The 17,721-nt window shown below is 46.1% G+C and overlaps 1 protein-coding gene across 2 annotated transcripts in view; it reads left to right on the forward strand.

Moving 5' to 3' along the window:
• The window catches only part of FGD5 (FYVE, RhoGEF and PH domain containing 5), a 110,869-nt gene extending 93,533 nt beyond the window's left edge, over positions 1–17,336 (forward strand). The window contains exons 13-20 of one of the 2 annotated variants that reach the window (XM_021694943.2): positions 785–864; positions 3,226–3,325; positions 3,641–3,778; positions 4,231–4,360; positions 5,168–5,298; positions 11,119–11,247; positions 16,199–16,353; positions 16,703–17,336. In XM_021694943.2, coding sequence (XP_021550618.2) covers positions 785–864; positions 3,226–3,325; positions 3,641–3,778; positions 4,231–4,360; positions 5,168–5,298; positions 11,119–11,247; positions 16,199–16,353; positions 16,703–16,739 — 900 coding nt within the window. In that variant the 3' untranslated portion in view covers positions 16,740–17,336. The remainder of the gene's footprint in view (positions 1–784; positions 865–3,225; positions 3,326–3,640; positions 3,779–4,230; positions 4,361–5,167; positions 5,299–11,118; positions 11,248–16,198; positions 16,354–16,702) is intronic. The other variant, XM_044916289.1, reaches the window with a different exon arrangement.
• Positions 17,337–17,721: the final 385 nt, after the last annotated feature.

A 17,721-nucleotide genomic window follows, 5' to 3' on the forward strand; every position in this document is an offset into this window, starting at 1 on the left:
GCGGAATTCTTTAGGGTAGATAATATTTGGACAGATGGGAAAGGGGAAAGGGAAGGGCATCCTAAAAAGAGTAAAACACATAAGGACACATTTGGAGGGAGGAAATAAGTGGGTGTTCAGTAAAGGTTTTTAAATTGTGGTAAAATATACATAACATAAATTTACCATTTTAACCATTTTTAAGTATACGTATAGTTCAGCGACATTAAGTATATTCACACTACTGTGCAACCATCACCACCATTCATTTCTAGAACTTTTGTATCATCCCCAGATGAAACTCTAGCCCCATTCCTAACTCCCCATTCCTCCAGCCCCCAACCCCTGGCATCCACTATCCTATTTTTTGTCTCTAGGAGTTTGCTCTAGATAATTCATGTAAATAGAATCATACAGTATTTGTCTTTTTGTGACTGGCCTATTTCAGTTAGCAGGATGTCCTCAAGGTGCATCCATGTGCAACTTGTGTCAGAATGTCCTTCCATCTTAATGGCTTAATGATATTCCATTGTACATATAGACCACATTTTTTTTTTCCATTTGTTCATGGATGGACACAAGTTCCTTTCACCTTTTGGCTACAATGAATAATGCTGCTATGAACCAAGTATACAGATACGTGTACAGAGCCTGCTTCTAGTCCTTTAGGGAACATACCCACCTTCCTAGGGGTGGACAGGTGCCCACAGACCAGAGTTGGAGCCACTGTGTCAGGACCAGAAGAGGCGGGTCTGTGCTTGCCCCTCCCTGCCCCCACCCTGACAGTCTGCTCTTGGTTTTCTAGGTCAGTCGTCCTGTGATGGAGAAAGTGCCCTATGCTCTAAAGATCGAGACTTCCCAGTCCTGCCTGACTCTATCTGCGAGGTATGGGGAGGTGGGTAGAGGGAGGGTCTGAGGGATAAAGGGGCAGGATTTTGCAGGTGTTAAAGGTTGGAATAATAACCTGGATGTGTCACTTCTATTTTGGTATTATTTTGGGTTAAGGGACTTATTTTCTAGAGCCTGTCATTTAAATATAACAACAATATCTCATGTTTGTAAAAGTCTACGAATTAGTGGGTCTTTACAGCAATGCAAGAGGTTAAGGCGAGTAAAAAATGCATCGTGCACTTTAGTTTATAAAGTGGTCTGCTTTTAGGCTTTCATATCCGGAGAGTGAATGAGTGAGCATTCATCATTTGCCTTTCTCTGGTTCGGGGGTGTGGCCTCTCTATCAGAAGTGTGTGTGTTTTCCCCAGGCCTTTGGCTACCCAGGGATCCCGCCTCGCTTACTCTAGGCAGCAAAAGAGCTTCCCCCGCTCCCTCTTTCCGGGCAAGGCCAGCTCGAGCTCCCTGGGCTCAGAAACCAGGGAGATGTGGCCCCTGCTGGGGCCACTGTGGGCACTGTGGGGGCTGGGACCGGGTCCCCAAGACATGGGTGTCTGCCTCCCCCTCAGCTGGTACATGACCTGGGGGTGGCAGCAGTGCCCTTTGGGTGGGGTGGTGGTTCCTGGGCCGGCACAGGATGCGCACACACTGACACATTCTCATGCAGTTGCATTTACTCCTTCAGCATTTATTAGCCACTGCTCCGTGCCAGGTCCTGTGCTGAGGACGCAAGAGTTAAACCTTGCTGTGCTCGGGGGAAGCCTACGTTAAAGGCAGGAGAGTTACGTATCGGTCATGATATAGAGCATAACTGCTGTAGTAGTTAAAAGTGTTGATGACAAGAGTAACATACAGGGCGCCTGGGTGGCTCAGTTGGTTAAGCGACTGCCTTCGGCTCAGGTCATGATCCTGGAGTCCCAGGATCGAGTCCCGCATCGGGCTCCCTGCTCAGCGGGGGGTCTGCTTCTCCCTCTGCCCTCTTCCCTCTCGTGCTCTCTCTCTCTCTCATTCTCTCTCTCTCAAATAAATAAATAAAATCTTTAAAAAAAAAAAAAGAGTAACATACAGTAGGCACCTCCTCTGACCCCATCCCCACCCTTGGCTGTGGGGCTTGAGACTTCTCCCATGCATGGGGAGTTGAGGCCTAGAGAGGAGTCACATGGCCATGTGAGGAGGAACTGGGGCTCAAATGCAGGACTGTGTGACCCAGAGCTCTTATCCACTACTGTCTACTGCCGAGTGGGTAGAAGAAACCTTGAAAATTCCAAGGAGTGACCACCCATCTGGGGAAGTGAGGGAAGGCTTCGTGGAGGAGGTGATGCCTAGATGGGGTTCCATGGCATCTTTTCTCCTCATCTCTAGGTAAAGTCAGGGGCCTGAGACGGCCCGGGGTATGGTTTCTATATGTCCAGCTGTGAGGTGGGGATGGTGACAGGCCACACTCAGCCCTTCAGATGAGGCTGCCCATCTCTGCTAGGCAGGGGCACTGCCCTTTGGCCAGTGGCCTCGAGGAGCCACTGTCACTGACAGGCCGGTCACCTTCCTGCACACCCAGATACTCATGCTGAAGCTTCCAGGAGACAGGCGGACCCATACATCTCCCTTCGGGGACATGGCATCTGGTTGTCCATTCCCCCCTACCCCCACCTCCCTCCCAGGCCAACCTGGTCCCTTCTCCGGGCTTTCCTGGGGCAGGCCACACTCTTACTCAGGGTGGGAGCGACACCTAGTGGGCCCTGGGAGAATTTTCACCCCGCTATCTCTTGGAACCGCACTCACCACTCAGAAAACCCTGCAGGGCACGGTGCAGAATGGGGATTTGGGAAGCCAACTTGTTGGGTGAGGGAGTGTCTGGGAAACTATGTGGGAAAATGAGGAGGAAGATGGGGTGGCGACAGGGACGTTGAACTTTTCCATCTTCGCCTGCCCCTCCCCTCCCCGTGTACACAGCCCTCTGCATCCTGCCCCCCCCCACCCCGTCCCTCCTAAGGGTGGGGCCCTCTTCACCTCCCTAATGCCCTTTGCTTCTGCACAGTGCTTTGCCATTAACAAACCCACACGTCATTTCTTCCCCACAGCAGCTCTGGTAGCTAGAGGGATAGCATTGAGAGTCCCGTGTGTTGCAGGGAAAGAAGCAGGCCCAGAGGACGGCTTTCTTGCCCTGGCTGCCCTGCTAGTAGATGGAGGCGCCGAGGTACAATGCTAGGCCGGTCTGGCGGCCGGCCGGTGCTTGGTGGGATCTCAGACACCGAGAGGCCCGGCCAGGGGAAAGGTGGGGGGACTTGATCTACACTGAGAAGCAGAGGCCGAGCCGCTGTGCATGCTGCATGCCTTGCTCACGCCACGTTGCGCCCGCAGCTCCTGCGCAGAGCGGGACGAGTGGCACAGCTGTCTGAGCAGAGCCCTCCCTGAGGATTACAAGGCCCAGGCCCTGGCTGCCTTTCACCACAGTGTGGAGGTGAGTGGGGCCCTGACACCCACCTGACGGTGGCCTCACAGCCCTGGGTTTCCCTGGGCACCCACACATCCAGAAGGACTCTTAGCTCCTTCCATCGGGCTCCTCCTCCCACCCCTCCCACCAGCTCCCCCATGGCCAGGCCCAAGCACAGCACCTCCAGTTGGCTCTGTTTCTGACCCAAGGTTAGCATCCTAGAGGATGCCATGGGGTGGAGGGGGTTGTAGAATTAGAATCCATCCCACACCCTGTACAGGAAAGAGGGCACCCATCTAGCCATCTCCTGACCATACCACTCACCCCATTCCATTGCTCCAGATACGGGAGAGGCTGGGGGTCAGCCTGGGGGAGAGGCCTCCCACTCTGGTGCCCGTCACACATGTTATGATGTGCATGAACTGTGGCTGCGACTTCTCCCTCACCCTGAGGCGTCACCACTGCCACGCCTGTGGCAAGGTGAGTCACCTCATCTGGGTGAGTGTGAACTTAGGGTCGTGTGGGGTGGGCACTCGGGCATCCAGCAGTTACTGTTGGGCTCAGGGCAGGGTGTTTTCACATTAACCTTGTGAGGCCCCATTTTACTGATAGCCTCAAACCAGGGCCCCAAATCCCATTCCATTCCACCACTGCATTCCCAAAAGAAAATCATAGCACACGTGGTTATTGTCTTTGGAGAAAAAGTATCATGTCCTGGTTAAGGGCTCATCAGAAAAACTGATAGACACTTGCACAGAAACTCTGTGTCTCCACGATGGAAAAGCAGGGGGACCTGGCACAGTCCTGTGCTCAGAACAGTACCTGGAGAGGTGGGGGGTGAGTCAGCAGAGGGGAGAAGATGCTGGTCCTCTGCACATGCACATGCAGAGGGTGAGAACCGTTCCAACGTATGTCCCCAACCGGGCTTGCAGATTGTGTGCCGGAACTGTTCAAGAAACAAGTACCCTCTGAAGTACCTCAAGGACCGGATGGCCAAGGTCTGTGACGGCTGCTATGGGGAGCTGAAGAAGAGGGGCGGGGATGTCCCAGGCCTGATGAGAGGTAACCTGGGCACCACTGTTCTTCCGGGTGGCTTCTCGCTGGCCCCTGGTTGTGCCTGAAACCACATTCCTGTGGAGGTTCAGAACAAAAGCAGCCCTGAAGGAGGAAATAAGGGTTTAAACTCATACCTGGGGCACCATTTCCCAAAATGTTGGCTCCATGGGAAATCGATAGGCACTCCCAGAAGGGTCTGTGGGCAGCTGAGCTTGGGAAACGCTGGGTCAGTGCCTCTCTGTGAGGGGGATGGCAGGTATGGTGCTTCAGGTATACTTTGCCATGGTGACCCTCTTTTTGAAAATGTTCTGTAGGCTTGTGTTCTATGGGACCTTTCCAGGATAAGGATTTTGAGACAGATAGCAGAGGAGTTGTGGATCAGGGAAGGGCTGAGGGCTCCTTGAGTGATAAAGGATCCTGAGGAAGCCAAGCTGGCCCCTGAGAGACTGTGCTCAGGGTACAGGCTTTGCCCAAGCAGGGTTGGGCCAGAGGGACAGCAAGTGTATACTGGGCCCAAAACCAAAGATTTCTCCTCTGTGGGGCCACCTGAGGCCATCACAGAGGACAGCCCAGGTGAAGAAGGGATAGCCAGCACCCAGGAAAAGCCTTCCTTCTTGGCCCCCGTGGCCTTCATGTCATCAGAGGGAGTATGCCTGTCTTTCTGGTCCCACCTGATCCCCCTCATGAGGTTGATTCCCATCTCAGGAGGGACCCAGAGCTCTAATTTTATAGGAATTGGCATTCCAAAGCAAGAAGCATGCCTGTCCATGTGGACACTCACCTCCCATCCCCTGTGGCTTATCTTGGTTACAGAGCGGCCCGTGAGCATGAGCTTCCCCCTGTCCTCCCCCCGCTTCTCGAGCAGTGCCTTCTCGTCTGTCTTCCACGGCATCAACCCCTCGACCTTCAAGAAACAGAAGAAGGTCCCTTCGGCCCTGACCGAGGTAAGGCAGGCGGACTGCCTATGTGGGAGGCAAGGGATTTAGAAGGTTCATGGTCCTCCTCGGTGGACAGGGTATGACCTCCCCCAGCCTGGCTGAGCTCTTCAGGACAAAGAGAATTCCCAATGGGAGACACTCTTGTGACAAGGACTGACTCACCTCTAACAAGGGCCTGTCTCCTGGGCGTGACTGAGAACATGCCTGCTTGGTGGCAGAAGGCGGGACCCGAAATGTAGATGGTGCTAGAAGTCTTTCCCATCCCTCTCTCCCCTCCAAGTCTTTCTTTTTTTCTCCTTACTTTCTTTCCTGTCCCATGGCGTAGACCTGGTCCCCATGGGAATTGCTTAAATTCAAGTCTGTCCTATAAGGAGGGCCAGATTATATGTCTATATTCTGGTCACAACCACAAACAAATGTGTGCCCATGAGTATACAAGCTGTCAAAAGAAGATCAGCTGTTTCCAAGTTTTTTCATTAATATTCATTATTGAGTAGCAGGTGGCAAGGTGCAAGTTTCAAAAAGTGTTAGGGTATGGAAATTTTAAAGGGGTACAGTTCTACTCATTTACTTAATTCCTTTGCATATTAAAAATCTTGGGAATAACACATACATGGTAAAAAAAAATTTTTTTCAAAACAGCACAAAAGAATACCTGATGAAACATGAGTTTCTCTCCCTCCCCAAACTCCTCCAGTCCCACCTACTCCCAGAGGTAACCACCATCAAGTTTCTTAGGGATCCTTACAGAAATTTTAATGCATATACATACTAAAGATGTACATCCACTGATCCTTTTTTTTTTTTTTACTGAAAAGGTAAATTGTACTGAATCTTCTATACACTCTTCACACTTAATTTCTCTTAGCTATCATTCCACATTTGCTCACACATACAAATCTCATACTTTTTACATTGTATGGCTGTAGCATCATTTATTTAACCTAGTCCCTTTTCACCAATTGAAAAAAGATCACCTTTTCACTCCTGCTGGGCAGAACCTGAGTGTTCCATGGGCACACAGTTTGAGAACCGCTGCTCTTAGCCTTCTAGAGTCCAGCTGTCTCTGATGCTGGTGTCCTGGCTAGCCCTTTGGTAATTTTTGCTCAAAGTGACAACCTTTTTATTACCTAGCAAAGACTGCACTTAGTGGGATTTGCAGCAGCCCCAGGAGAAATGTGCCCCACCTGTCACCCGCTGCCCTGTCCCTTTTCCGCAGGAGCTCCACCTTAACAGTAAGCCCTGCTCCCCGTGACAAAGTCTGCGGAAATGCTGCCTCTCCGATCACCTGCCAGAAAGGGAGGTCAGAATCGGCTTCCCCTGACATACTCTGTCCACTCTGCCTTTCTCACTCTGCGAGCTGCCCTGGCAGGGCAAGTGCAGGGAGAGAAAGCCTGTGTCTGGTGCTGGGAGTCCTGGAACCTGTGGCGGACACAGGCTCCTTTCCTGGTACCTCTTAAAACAGTCCAGGCTGGGTGTGTGGGGGGCTCAGTCGTTAAGCGTCTGCCTTCGGCTCAGATCATGATCTTGGGGTCCTGGGATCGAGCCCCACATCGGGCTCCCTGCTCAGTGGGAAGCATGCTTCTCCCTCTGCCTCTGCCCTTCCCCCGCTCATTCTCTCTCTCCCTCTCTCTCTCTCTCATGAATAAATAAAATCTTTAAAAAAAAAAAAAAAATCCCAGGTAGGTGATGGCCTCCTTTCCCTGCATTGAAGTTCATTGACCTTCGGAGTATTTGCCAGGAGATCCAAGTTCTCTACCCTCTCTTCAACTAAGTAGAGATTTGACCTTCAGTAGATAACCTCCATTCCTCCAGGCGTCAGTTTCCCCATCTGTAAAATGGGAAAGTCAGATGAAATTATTTCCAGACCTGGCCTTCTTGCCCCAATAGTAAGATTAGTATTTTGAGCAGTTCTGTGGGCCAGGCACTATACCTGTCAGGTACCTCTCTGAGGTCACTGACTCCAGTTTTGCTAGTAGGGAATCTAAGACTTAGAAGAAGTAAATTGCCCACATTGCCCATCAAATAACTGGGAGAACCTGGGCTGGAACCCCAGACTGGTATTTCTCCAAACCTGTATTGTGTTCTGAACGCCCATATAAAGACTGTGCAACAGACAAATCCTACTTCTACTAATAACAACAGGAATTAACCCCCCCCCCATTAGGAAGAAGATTACAAAACCTTTTAAGTAAACATTACAAAGAGGATCCATCCTTAAATATAAGAGATAAGCTTAAAAATGAGGGGCACCTAGGTAGCTCAGTCAGCTGAGCTTCTGACTCTTGGTTTTGGCTCAGGTCACGATCTCAGGATCGTGAGATTGAGCCCCATATTGAGCCCACATCAGACTCTACATTCAGCATGGAGTCTGCTTGAGATTTTGTCTCTACCTCTGCCCCCCCCACTTGTGTTCACATGCTCTCTCTAAAATAAATAAAATATTTAAAAAATTTAAAAAGTGTAAGAATCAAGTTTATTTTTTTGAGCATGTATGTGTGGGTTTTTTTATTTTTTCAATTTTTTATTTAAATTCCAGTTAGTTAACATACAGTGTTTATTAGTTTCAGGTGCGCAATATAGTGATTCAACACTTCATACATCACCCGGTGCTCATCACAAGTGCCCCCCTAAATCCCCATCACCTATTTCATCCATCCCCCACCCCTCTCCCCTCTGGCAACCATCAGTGTGTTCTCTATAGTTGAGTATGTTTCTTGGTTTTTTCTCTCTTGTTTTTCCCGTTTGCTCATTTGTTTTGTTTCTTAAATTCCACATATGAGTGAAATCATACAGTATTTGTCTTTGTTTGACCGACTTATTTCACTTAGCATAATACTGTCTAGCTCCATCCATGTCATTGCAAATGACAAGGTTTCATTCTTTTTCATGGCTGAGTAATATTCCACTGAATATATTTACTACATCTTCTTTATCCATTCATCAATTCGTGGACACCTGGGCTGCTTCCATGTCTTGGCTATTGTTGGTAATGCTGCTATAAACATTGGGGTACATGTATCCCTGTGAATTAGTGTTTTAATATTCTTTGGGTAAATACCCAGTAGTGTGATTGCTAGATCTAGATGGTAGGTTAGTTATTTTAACATTCTGGGGAACCTCCATAACTTTCTGGGGAACCTCCATTTTCCACAGTGGCTGTACCAATTTGCATTCTCACCAACAGTGCAGAAGGGTTCCCCTTTCTCCACATCCTCACCAACACCTGTTGTTTCTTGTGTTGTTGATTTTAGCCATTCTGACAGGTGTCAAGTGGTTTTTCATTGCAGTGTTGATTTGCACTTCCCTGATGATAAGTGAGGATAAACATCTTTTCATGTATCTGTTGGCCATCTGGATGTCTTCTTTGGAGAAATAGCTGTTCAAGTTTTCTGCCCACTTTTTAATTGGATTATTTGTTTTTTGGGTGTTGAGTTTTATAAAGGCTTTATGTATTTTGTATACTAACCCTTCATCAGATATGCCACTGGCAGTTATCTTCTCCCATTCCAAAGGTTGCCTTTTAGTTTTGTTGATTGTTTCCTTTGCTGTGCAGAAGCTTTTTATTTTGAAGTCCCAATAATTTATTTTTGCATTTGTTTCCCTTGCCTCAGGAGACATATTTAGAAAGAAGTTGCTGTAGGGGCACCTGGGTGGCTCAGTTGGTTAAGCGACTGCCTTCGGCTCAGGTCATGATCCTGGAGTCCCGGGATCGAGTCCCGCATCGGGCTCCCTGCTCGGCAGGGAGCCTGCTTCTCCCTCTGACCCTCCCCCCTCTCATGGGCTCTCTGTCTCTCTCATTCTCTCTGTCTCAAATAAATAAATAAAATCTTTAAAAAAAAAAAAAAAGAAAGAAGTTGCTGTAGCTGATGTCAAAGAAGTTACTCTCTGTGTTCTCCTCTGGGATTTTTATGGCTTCAGGTCTCACATTTAGGTCTTTAACCCATTTTTGAATTTATTTTTGTGTATGATGTAAGAAAGTGGACTAGTTTCATTCTTCTGCATGTTGCTTTCCAGTTCTCTCAACACCATTTGTTGAAGAGACAGTCTTTTCCTCTTGGATATTCTTTCCTGCTTTGTCCAAGATTAGTTGACCGTATAGTTGTGGGTCCATTTCTGCATTTTCTATTCTGTTCCGTCTATCTCTGTATCTGTTTTTGTGCCAGTACCATACTGTTTTAATGAGTACGGCTTTGTGATATAACTTGAAGTCCGGAATTGTGATGCCCCCAGCTTTGCTTTTCCTTTTCAAGGTTGCTTTGGCTAAATAGGGACTTTTGTGGTTCCACACAAATTTTAGGATTGTTTTGTTCCAGCTCTGTGAAATATGCCAGTGGTATTTTGATAGGGACTGCATTAAATATGTAGGTTGCTTTAGGTAGTATAGGTATTTTAACAATATTTGTTTTTCTAGTCCGTGAGCATGGAATGTTGTTCCATCTCTTCGTGCCATCTTCAGTTTCTTTCATCAGGGTTTTTATAGGTCCTCATAGTATTGGTCTTTCACCTCTGTGGTTAGGTTTATTCCTAGGTATCTTATTGTTTTTGGTGCAGTTGTAAATGGGATTGATTCCTTAATTTCTCCTGCTGCTTCATTATTGGTGTATAGAAATGCAACAGATTTCTGTACATTGATTTTGTGTCCTGTGACTTTACTGAATTTGTTTATCAGTTCTAACAGTTCTTGGGGGTCTTTTAGGTTTTCTATATATAGTATCATGTCATCTGCAAATAGCGAAAATTTTACTTCTTCCTTCCTTTGGATGCCTTTTTTTTTTAAGTAATCTCTACACCCAACATGGGGCTCAAACTCATGACCCCAAGATCAAAAGTCGCATGCTCCACCGACTAAGCCAGCCAGGCACCCCGATTTGGATGCTTCTTTCTTTTTGTTGTCTGATTGCTGTTGCTCGGACTTCCAGTGCTATATTGAATAAAAGTGGTGAGAGTGGACACCCCTGTCTTATTCCTGACTGTAGAGGAAAAGCTCTCAGTTTTTCTGCATTTAGGATAATATTAGCTGTGCATTTTTCATATATGGCCTTTATTATGTTGAGGTGTGTTCCCTCTAAACCTACTTTATTGAATGTTTTTATCATGAATGGATGTTGTGCTTTGTCAAATGCTCTTTCTACATCTATTGAAATGACCATATGGTTCTTATCCTTCCTTTTGTTAATGTGATGTACCACGTTGATTGATTTGCAAATATCGAAGCACCCTTGCATCCCAGGAATAAATCCCATTTGATAGTGGTGAATGATTTTTTTTAATGTATTGTTGGATTCAGCTTGCTAGTATTCTGTTGAGGGTTTTTGCATCTATGTTCATCAGAGATGTTTAGCCTGTGGTTCTCTTTTTTAGTGGTTTCTCTATCTGGTTTTGGTATCAGAGTAATGCTGGCCTCATAGGTTTCCTTCCTTTTCTATTTTTTTTTTGAATAAAATGTTGAGAAGAATACGTATTAAATCTTGTAAGAATCAATTTTAGAAGGAAGAACCTTTCCCCCAGATATTTGCAGTTTCGTATTATGGGGCCTTGTGGGTTGGGGAGAGGGAGCCAAGAATCTGAAACACCACTTGGGGCAGCACTCCTGAAGGCAGTTTTTGATTCGTGTGTTTCCTGGGTCCACTCAGTAAGTCCTGTCTTAATCCCTGGTACTGTTGTGCTGCTTTTGAGGTGCTGGATGTGTCCTGAGACCTCATCCGAGTCTCAGATTTCAAAGCAGTATACACGCTCTGCCAGGTGGTTTGCACTGTCATTTTAGCTCCGCCTGAACCATGCCTACCCCCTGGTGCCCTGACCACTCTGCTTCTCTTCTGTCAGGTGGCCGCCTCGGGAGAGGGCTCCGCCATCAGTGGCTATCTGAGCCGGTGCAAGAAAGGCAAGAGGCACTGGAAGAAGCTCTGGTTTGTCATCAAAGGCAAAGTGCTCTACACCTACATGGCCAGTGAGGTAGTGGTGGTTCGTGCTCTCTCTCCTCTCACCTGTGAAGGCCCTCCGGTTAAGCTCATGCCTCAGAATGTCCCCGTGGGTATGCACAACACCCCATCGCCTGCAGGGCGGTGTGAGGCTGGATGCGGGTTCCAGTTCCCGTACCACTCCAGTCTGTGTCGAGCAGTACCATGTGCTGAGTGTTGCCACAAAGACAGAACCACATGTAGGTTCCAAGTGGAAGGACTTTACCATCTCTCTGTGGAGATACGGCGGGACAGCTTGCAGACCTGTGCACCCGAGTGTTGAAGGTCACAGGCCCGGCATCTAGCACAAGCCAGGCACTCCAGGGAACTACACTGTTTCGCGGTAGTGTTTCTACTAAATACAACTTCAGTTGATACTTTTTACAGAGCGTCTTACCTTTACATATAAAATGTAGGAGGGCCTTGGACGGCCTTGGAAGTGAAGCCTGCTTCCAGAGCAGCCGGGTGCGGGCTCTGTTATACAGCAGGTGGCTGTCTGTTCCTGACCCAGGCTGACGCTGGGTGATAGTTGGAAGGATTTCCATGTCTAGCCCCCACCATCCGGTGGCTTCCGCGGGCTAAACCCGCTTCGAAAACGGGACTTAAGAGCCCAGATGCTGAGCATGTGTGTTTTACCCCAGCAGGATAGTCACATCAGCACAGGGCTGGCGCTTCTACCCCAACCCCAGATGCTGGCGAAGGTGCAAAAGACACTTTCTTTTCGGGGCATAAACGTTCTCTTACAAAAGACCGGTAGCTGTGATGGTTGCAGCCTGCCCGTCCCTCAGGGAATCCCAGAAGCCAGCAGGGACGCAGACAGACAGAGGGGGACCCACAGTAGGCCTGAGTGACTCCAGTGCCCTCACTGACATGCCCACAGAGGAGCTGAGGAGAATTTTGATCTTTCCAGAACAAACTGAAATGTGATGTGATGCCCACCTGCAGCCCAGGGCAGCATCTTCCAAAGTAGGTATTACACAGGATGCTCACAGGGGTTCTCTAAACAATGGATTCCGAGGGGACCCTGAGTAGGCAGTTAGTAGGAGTACTTCTTAGAATCTGTAATGTACCCAGATGTGTTGTGGATCTCTGAATGAGGGGATTTCCCAAGCTGGCCTGACCACAGGCCCTTCCTCATGGGGTGTCTCATGGGACTCTCCCATCCCATGGACCACTCTTTGGGAAGAAACTCTGTCTTAGACAGGTGAATGAAGGCTAGTGATAATTAAATAACCACCAAAGAGGCGAATCCTGTCTGAGAATGGAAAACCCATTCTCAGTGTCCATCCTGTAGGTCCTGAGCAACAGTTGTTATTGGAAGTAACACCCTGAGTTGATTTTAAAAGGTGGATTTTAAGTATGCTTCCAAAGTAGTTTTTACCATAAAGAACTAGTACAATTTCTTAATAAGACCGTGCAAGTGATAGGACTAGGCTCACAAATTCCATCAAAGAAAAAAGGTTTGATAAAACGGATAGCCAGTTTGATAAAACGGATAGCCACACATCAAGCCATGTGTGTACTATCATGAACCCCTGTTGTTTACCTGTGGTATCCCCACCTCATTCCTGTCCCCACAGGCAGCACACTGTTCTGAATTTTTTCTACCATAGATTAGTTTTACCTCTTTTAGAATCTTCATGTAAATCAAATCACATATAAATGTGACCTCTCCCACTCAGCATGAGGTGTTTGAGAGTCATCCATGTTTTTGAATACAGCGGTAGGTCATGACATTTTATGGCTGAGTAGTATTCCATGTTGTGAACATACCACTATGTGTTTATTCCATTCATCAGTTGAAGGACATTTGGGTTGTTTCTGGTTTTTGGTAATTATGAATAAAGTCACTTTAAACTTTTGTATAGAGGTTTTTATATGAAAATAGGTTTTTATTTCACTTGTGTAGACACCTAGGATTGGAATTTCTAGATCATAGGAAGGTATATGTTTGATTTACCAGAAATTACAGCCCTTTCGCAAAGTGGTCTACCATTTTATCCTCCCCTCAACAATGTATGTAAGTCTGAGAGTTCTGGTTGCTCCACATCTTAGTTAACATTTGGTATTGTCAGTCATTAATTTACTAGTATCTCAGTGTGGTTTTAATTTAGATTTCCCTAGTAACTAATGATGTTTTTGATGTGCTTATTGGCTATTTCTGTATTTCCCTTTGAGAAGTGTCTGTTCAGATCTCTTGCATATTTTTTTAAGTAAGTTGTCTTATTATTGGGTTACAGGAATTCTTTACATATCTTGGATACCAGTCTTTTGTCAGATAAATGTTTTGTGAATATTCTCTCCCTGTCTGTGGCTTGCCTGTGCATTTTCTTAACGAATGAATTTGTTCTGTTCTTTTGGTGAACAGAAGTTTTTAACTTAAATGAAACCTAATTTATTAGTGTTTTCCTTTATGGCTGTTGCTTTTCATATCACAAGAAACTTTTAGTCTACTGCAAGTCACAAAGTTGTTCCCCTGTATTTGCTTCTGAAAACTTGAATGTTTTAGTTTTTACATTCAGGTCTATCTGAAATTAATTTTGAGTATGGTATGAGACAGGGGGTGGTGTTCATTTTTTTTCCATATGGATATCCAATTATTCCACCACCACTTGTTTAAAAAAAACTTTCCTTTCCCTATAGGATTATTTTGGTGCCTTCGTTAAATATCAAATGACTAGGGGCACCTGGGTGGCTCAATCGTTAAGCGTCTGCCTTCGGTTCAGGTCGTGAGCCCCGCATTGGGCTCCCTGCACAGCGGGAAGCCTGCTTCTCTCTCTCCCACTCCCCCTGCTTGTGTTCCCTCTCGCTATCTCACTCTCTGTCAAAAAATAAATGAAATCTTTAAAAAAATAAAAATTAAAAAAAAATCAAATGACTAAATACATTTGGGGCTATCTCTGAGTTTTCTATTCTGTTTCACTGATATATTTACGAAATCTTATGCCAATACCTTACGGCCTTAATCACCAGAACTCTATAGTAAGTCTTGAAGTCAGACTGTATAAGCCTCCAACATTGTTCTTTTATTTATTTGTTTGTTTGTTTGTTAGAGAGTGTGCATGTGTGTACAGAAGTGGGGGGAGGGGCAGAGGGAGAGAATCTCAAGCAGACTTCCCACTGACACAGGGCTCAGTCCCATGACCCATGAGATCATGACTGACCTGAGCCAGAGTCACCAGTCTGATGCCTGATTGAATATCCCAGGCACCCCTTCAACATTGTTCTTTTTAAAAGATTGTTTGGGTATTCTAGGTCTTTTGTGTTTCCATATAAACTTGTCAATTTCTACCCAAAAGCCTGAGATGATGACAGATTGTTGAATCAATTTGGGGAGAGTTGGCATCTTAACAATATTGAAATTCTTCAAATCTATGAATATGGCATAAATCTTCATTTATTTAGTTCTTTAGTTTTTCTTTTAATGTTTTGTAGTTTTAGTATAGAGGTCTCATACTTCTGTTCTTGCATTTATGTTAACCTTATTCCTATTTTATTTTTTGCATGCTATTTTTTTAAAGATTTTATTTTTTGACAGAGAGAGACAGCGAGAGAGGGAACACAAGCAGGGGGAGCAGCAGAGGGAGAGGGAGAAGCAGGCTTCCCAATGAGCAGGGAGCCCGATGCGGGGCTCAATCCCAGGACCCTGGGATCATGACCTGAGCCGAAGGCAGACGCTTCACGACTGAGCCACCCAGGCGCCCGCCCCTGCATGCTATTTTGAATGGAGTTTATTTTCAGTTGTTTGCTGTAAACAGATATAAAAAAATTGATTATCTTGTGACCTTGCTAAATTGATTATTGGTTCTAGTAGTTGTTTTACAATCAAACAAGTCCTTTGCAAGCACAGATAGTTTAACTTCTTCTTTTTCTGAACTTTTTCTTCTTCTTGCCTTAATGCAATGACTAGGACCTCCAGTGCAATTTTGAGTTTAATTGGTAGGAGCGAGCACCCTCTTGCCTTGTTCCCAATCTTACAGGAAAAGCATTCAGTATTTTACTATTAAGTAGGATGTTAGCTGTAGGTATTTTATAGATGCCCTCAGATTAAGGAAGTTCCCTTCTAGTTTGCTGAGGGTTTTTTTTTTTTAATCATGAATCGATACTGAGTTTAGATGCTTTTCCTGATCCAGCGGTCTTTGAAAGTTGATTTCGTTTTATACACAACCTCAACTCCTCCTCCTTCTCCTCCCACAGCCTTCTTAGCTAATTATATCTTAACTAATTGCTTAACTAATTTTATCTCTTTGTCTATGTGTGGTTTCATAAAGTTGTATTTTATGAGCATGTATTTTCACATAAGTATGTATGTGTAAATATATGTTTATATACAAAAATCTCTTTTTCCACTGAGTACTGTGATTTTAAGATCCATTTATGTTCTCTGTGAAGGTCTCATCACAGTAGTAGCAACTTTATAGCAGACACCCTACGTGCTCCATATTGAGACGTCGTGGACAGGCTGTGGGGGAATGAGTATTGGGGATATCATCTGGAATAATTCTGGAAAACAGAGTCTCTGACTAATCAAGTCAGCAGAAAGAATGCAGTGTTAGAAGGTGGTCATGAGTCCAAATTCTGGCTCTGCTCCTGACTAACCTGTGTGATCTTAGGGAGTTATTTACCTTCTCTGAGCTTCAGTGTCTTCTTAGAACAGGAGTGACACCTTCTGTGATGTTGTGAAGATTCAACAAGATAATATAAAGATGAAAATGCCTGGACCCTAATAGGCTATGACAGAATGTTAAGTTTCTTTCTCTCCTCATGACTGGTCCTGGCGGGAAGAGGGGGTGAACAGTATGTGTGTGGTTATTCCACTGTTGCCCAACTATGCCTCACACAGAAGGGCTCGTCGCGCACCTGAAATCAGAGGTAACAGTAAATGCTGAGCAGTTGACTGTGTGTAGTGCCGTGTGTAATATCGTTTTCCCTTTTGCTCTCTGCAGGACACAGTGGCCATGGAGAGTATGCCTCTGCTCGGTTTCACCATTGCCCCAGAGAAGGAAGAGGGCAGCAGTGAAGTAGGACCTATTTTTCACCTCTACCACAAGAAAACCCTATTTTATAGCTTCAAAGCAGAGGATACCAATTCAGCGCAAAGGTACCCAAATAACTAGGCCTGTATCTCCTTACCTCTCCCTCTACAAGTTGCTACCCAGGGCTCTGGCTTCTCTCTGCTCCAGCCTCCTGTACCATCTAACCCCTTCGGGCCACAGCAGAACAGAACCTGTTCCTGGTTGTAAGATTTTTTAAAGATTATCATGATTCGTTCATACAGGCATGCTTTGATTCAGCAGACCTTTTGCTAAATGCTAGGGAAACAAATATGAATATGACATGGTCCCCAATGTCAGGCTAATAGTCACCTAGTCCACCTGGTCACTTCTAGGTTCTCTGACCAGAGTCTCAGAGCTGTGACACCTAAGTGTGCCCTCTCCTCTGTTTTACAGGTGGATCGAGGCCATGGAAGATGCAAGTGTGTTATAGCAGTTATCAAGCATGTGGACTCAGAATAAAGTCTTAGGTTGAATGTGGACCCTTCCAGAAGCCAATCTGTGTCTCTACTCCTCGGGACTCATATCTGGATTCAGCACGGGGCCTCATCTTTTTTGCCATAACCCCCTCTCTCACCGTCACAAGTGGAACCCCTAAGGAATATTTATGAACCGCTCCTTTTCTATTCTTGTGTCTTCCAGCCGCCCGACCCCGCCCCACCCCAGCATAAACGATCTCCTTACCGGGTAGTGAGACCACGTTTAGTAACGTGAAGACATGGAAACAAGAGGAAAAAAGTACATTTTAGAAATGCAGGCTTTTTAGTGGAAACAAGCTTTTACAGTTTTTACCAGTGGTAAACATTATCACCTTCCATAGCACTGATGTCAGTGCCTCAGGCGAAACGAGAAACAACTGGTAAGTAACAGCTACCCTCATCGAAAGCACTTTATTGTTTTACTGAGCTACAACCTCCAGTTTTATGTTTTCCAAGTGATTTACTTAAGTAAGGAGCAGATGGAGTCCTGTGGACTAATTTGCCACCAGTTCTCAACAAGGGTGTACGTACAATTGATTTGTGCCAACACGGATGGACCTGGCCAAGTGGGCAGGTGAGCGGCACTCAGAGGGGAGGGTCCTCCTTACTGCAGAGGCCGCACTGCACTGGATAAGGCAAGGATTTTCTCCTCCACTTGATCATGAGACCTGTATACGGACATGACTTAAGGAAGGACCCCCTCCTTCCCGGGGTGGTCCTCACACTACCCCAGTGCTGGATGCTCGGCTGCCGGCAGGCCCAGCCCCCACCCTGGAGGTCACCACAAACCCTCTGAAGAGATAGGGTCTGCTGTAATTTATTGTGTGCCTTCCTGTGTTTACCCAACATGAGCTGACAGTGTTATGTGTAAAAGAACCTGTGCTTGTTTTCAACATGGTTACCCTTCGGCTGTATTACCAAAGCCTTGAAAGATAT

This window comes from Neomonachus schauinslandi, chromosome 1, assembly GCF_002201575.2.
Source record: "Neomonachus schauinslandi chromosome 1, ASM220157v2, whole genome shotgun sequence".
NCBI classification, from domain to species: domain Eukaryota; kingdom Metazoa; phylum Chordata; class Mammalia; order Carnivora; family Phocidae; genus Neomonachus; species Neomonachus schauinslandi.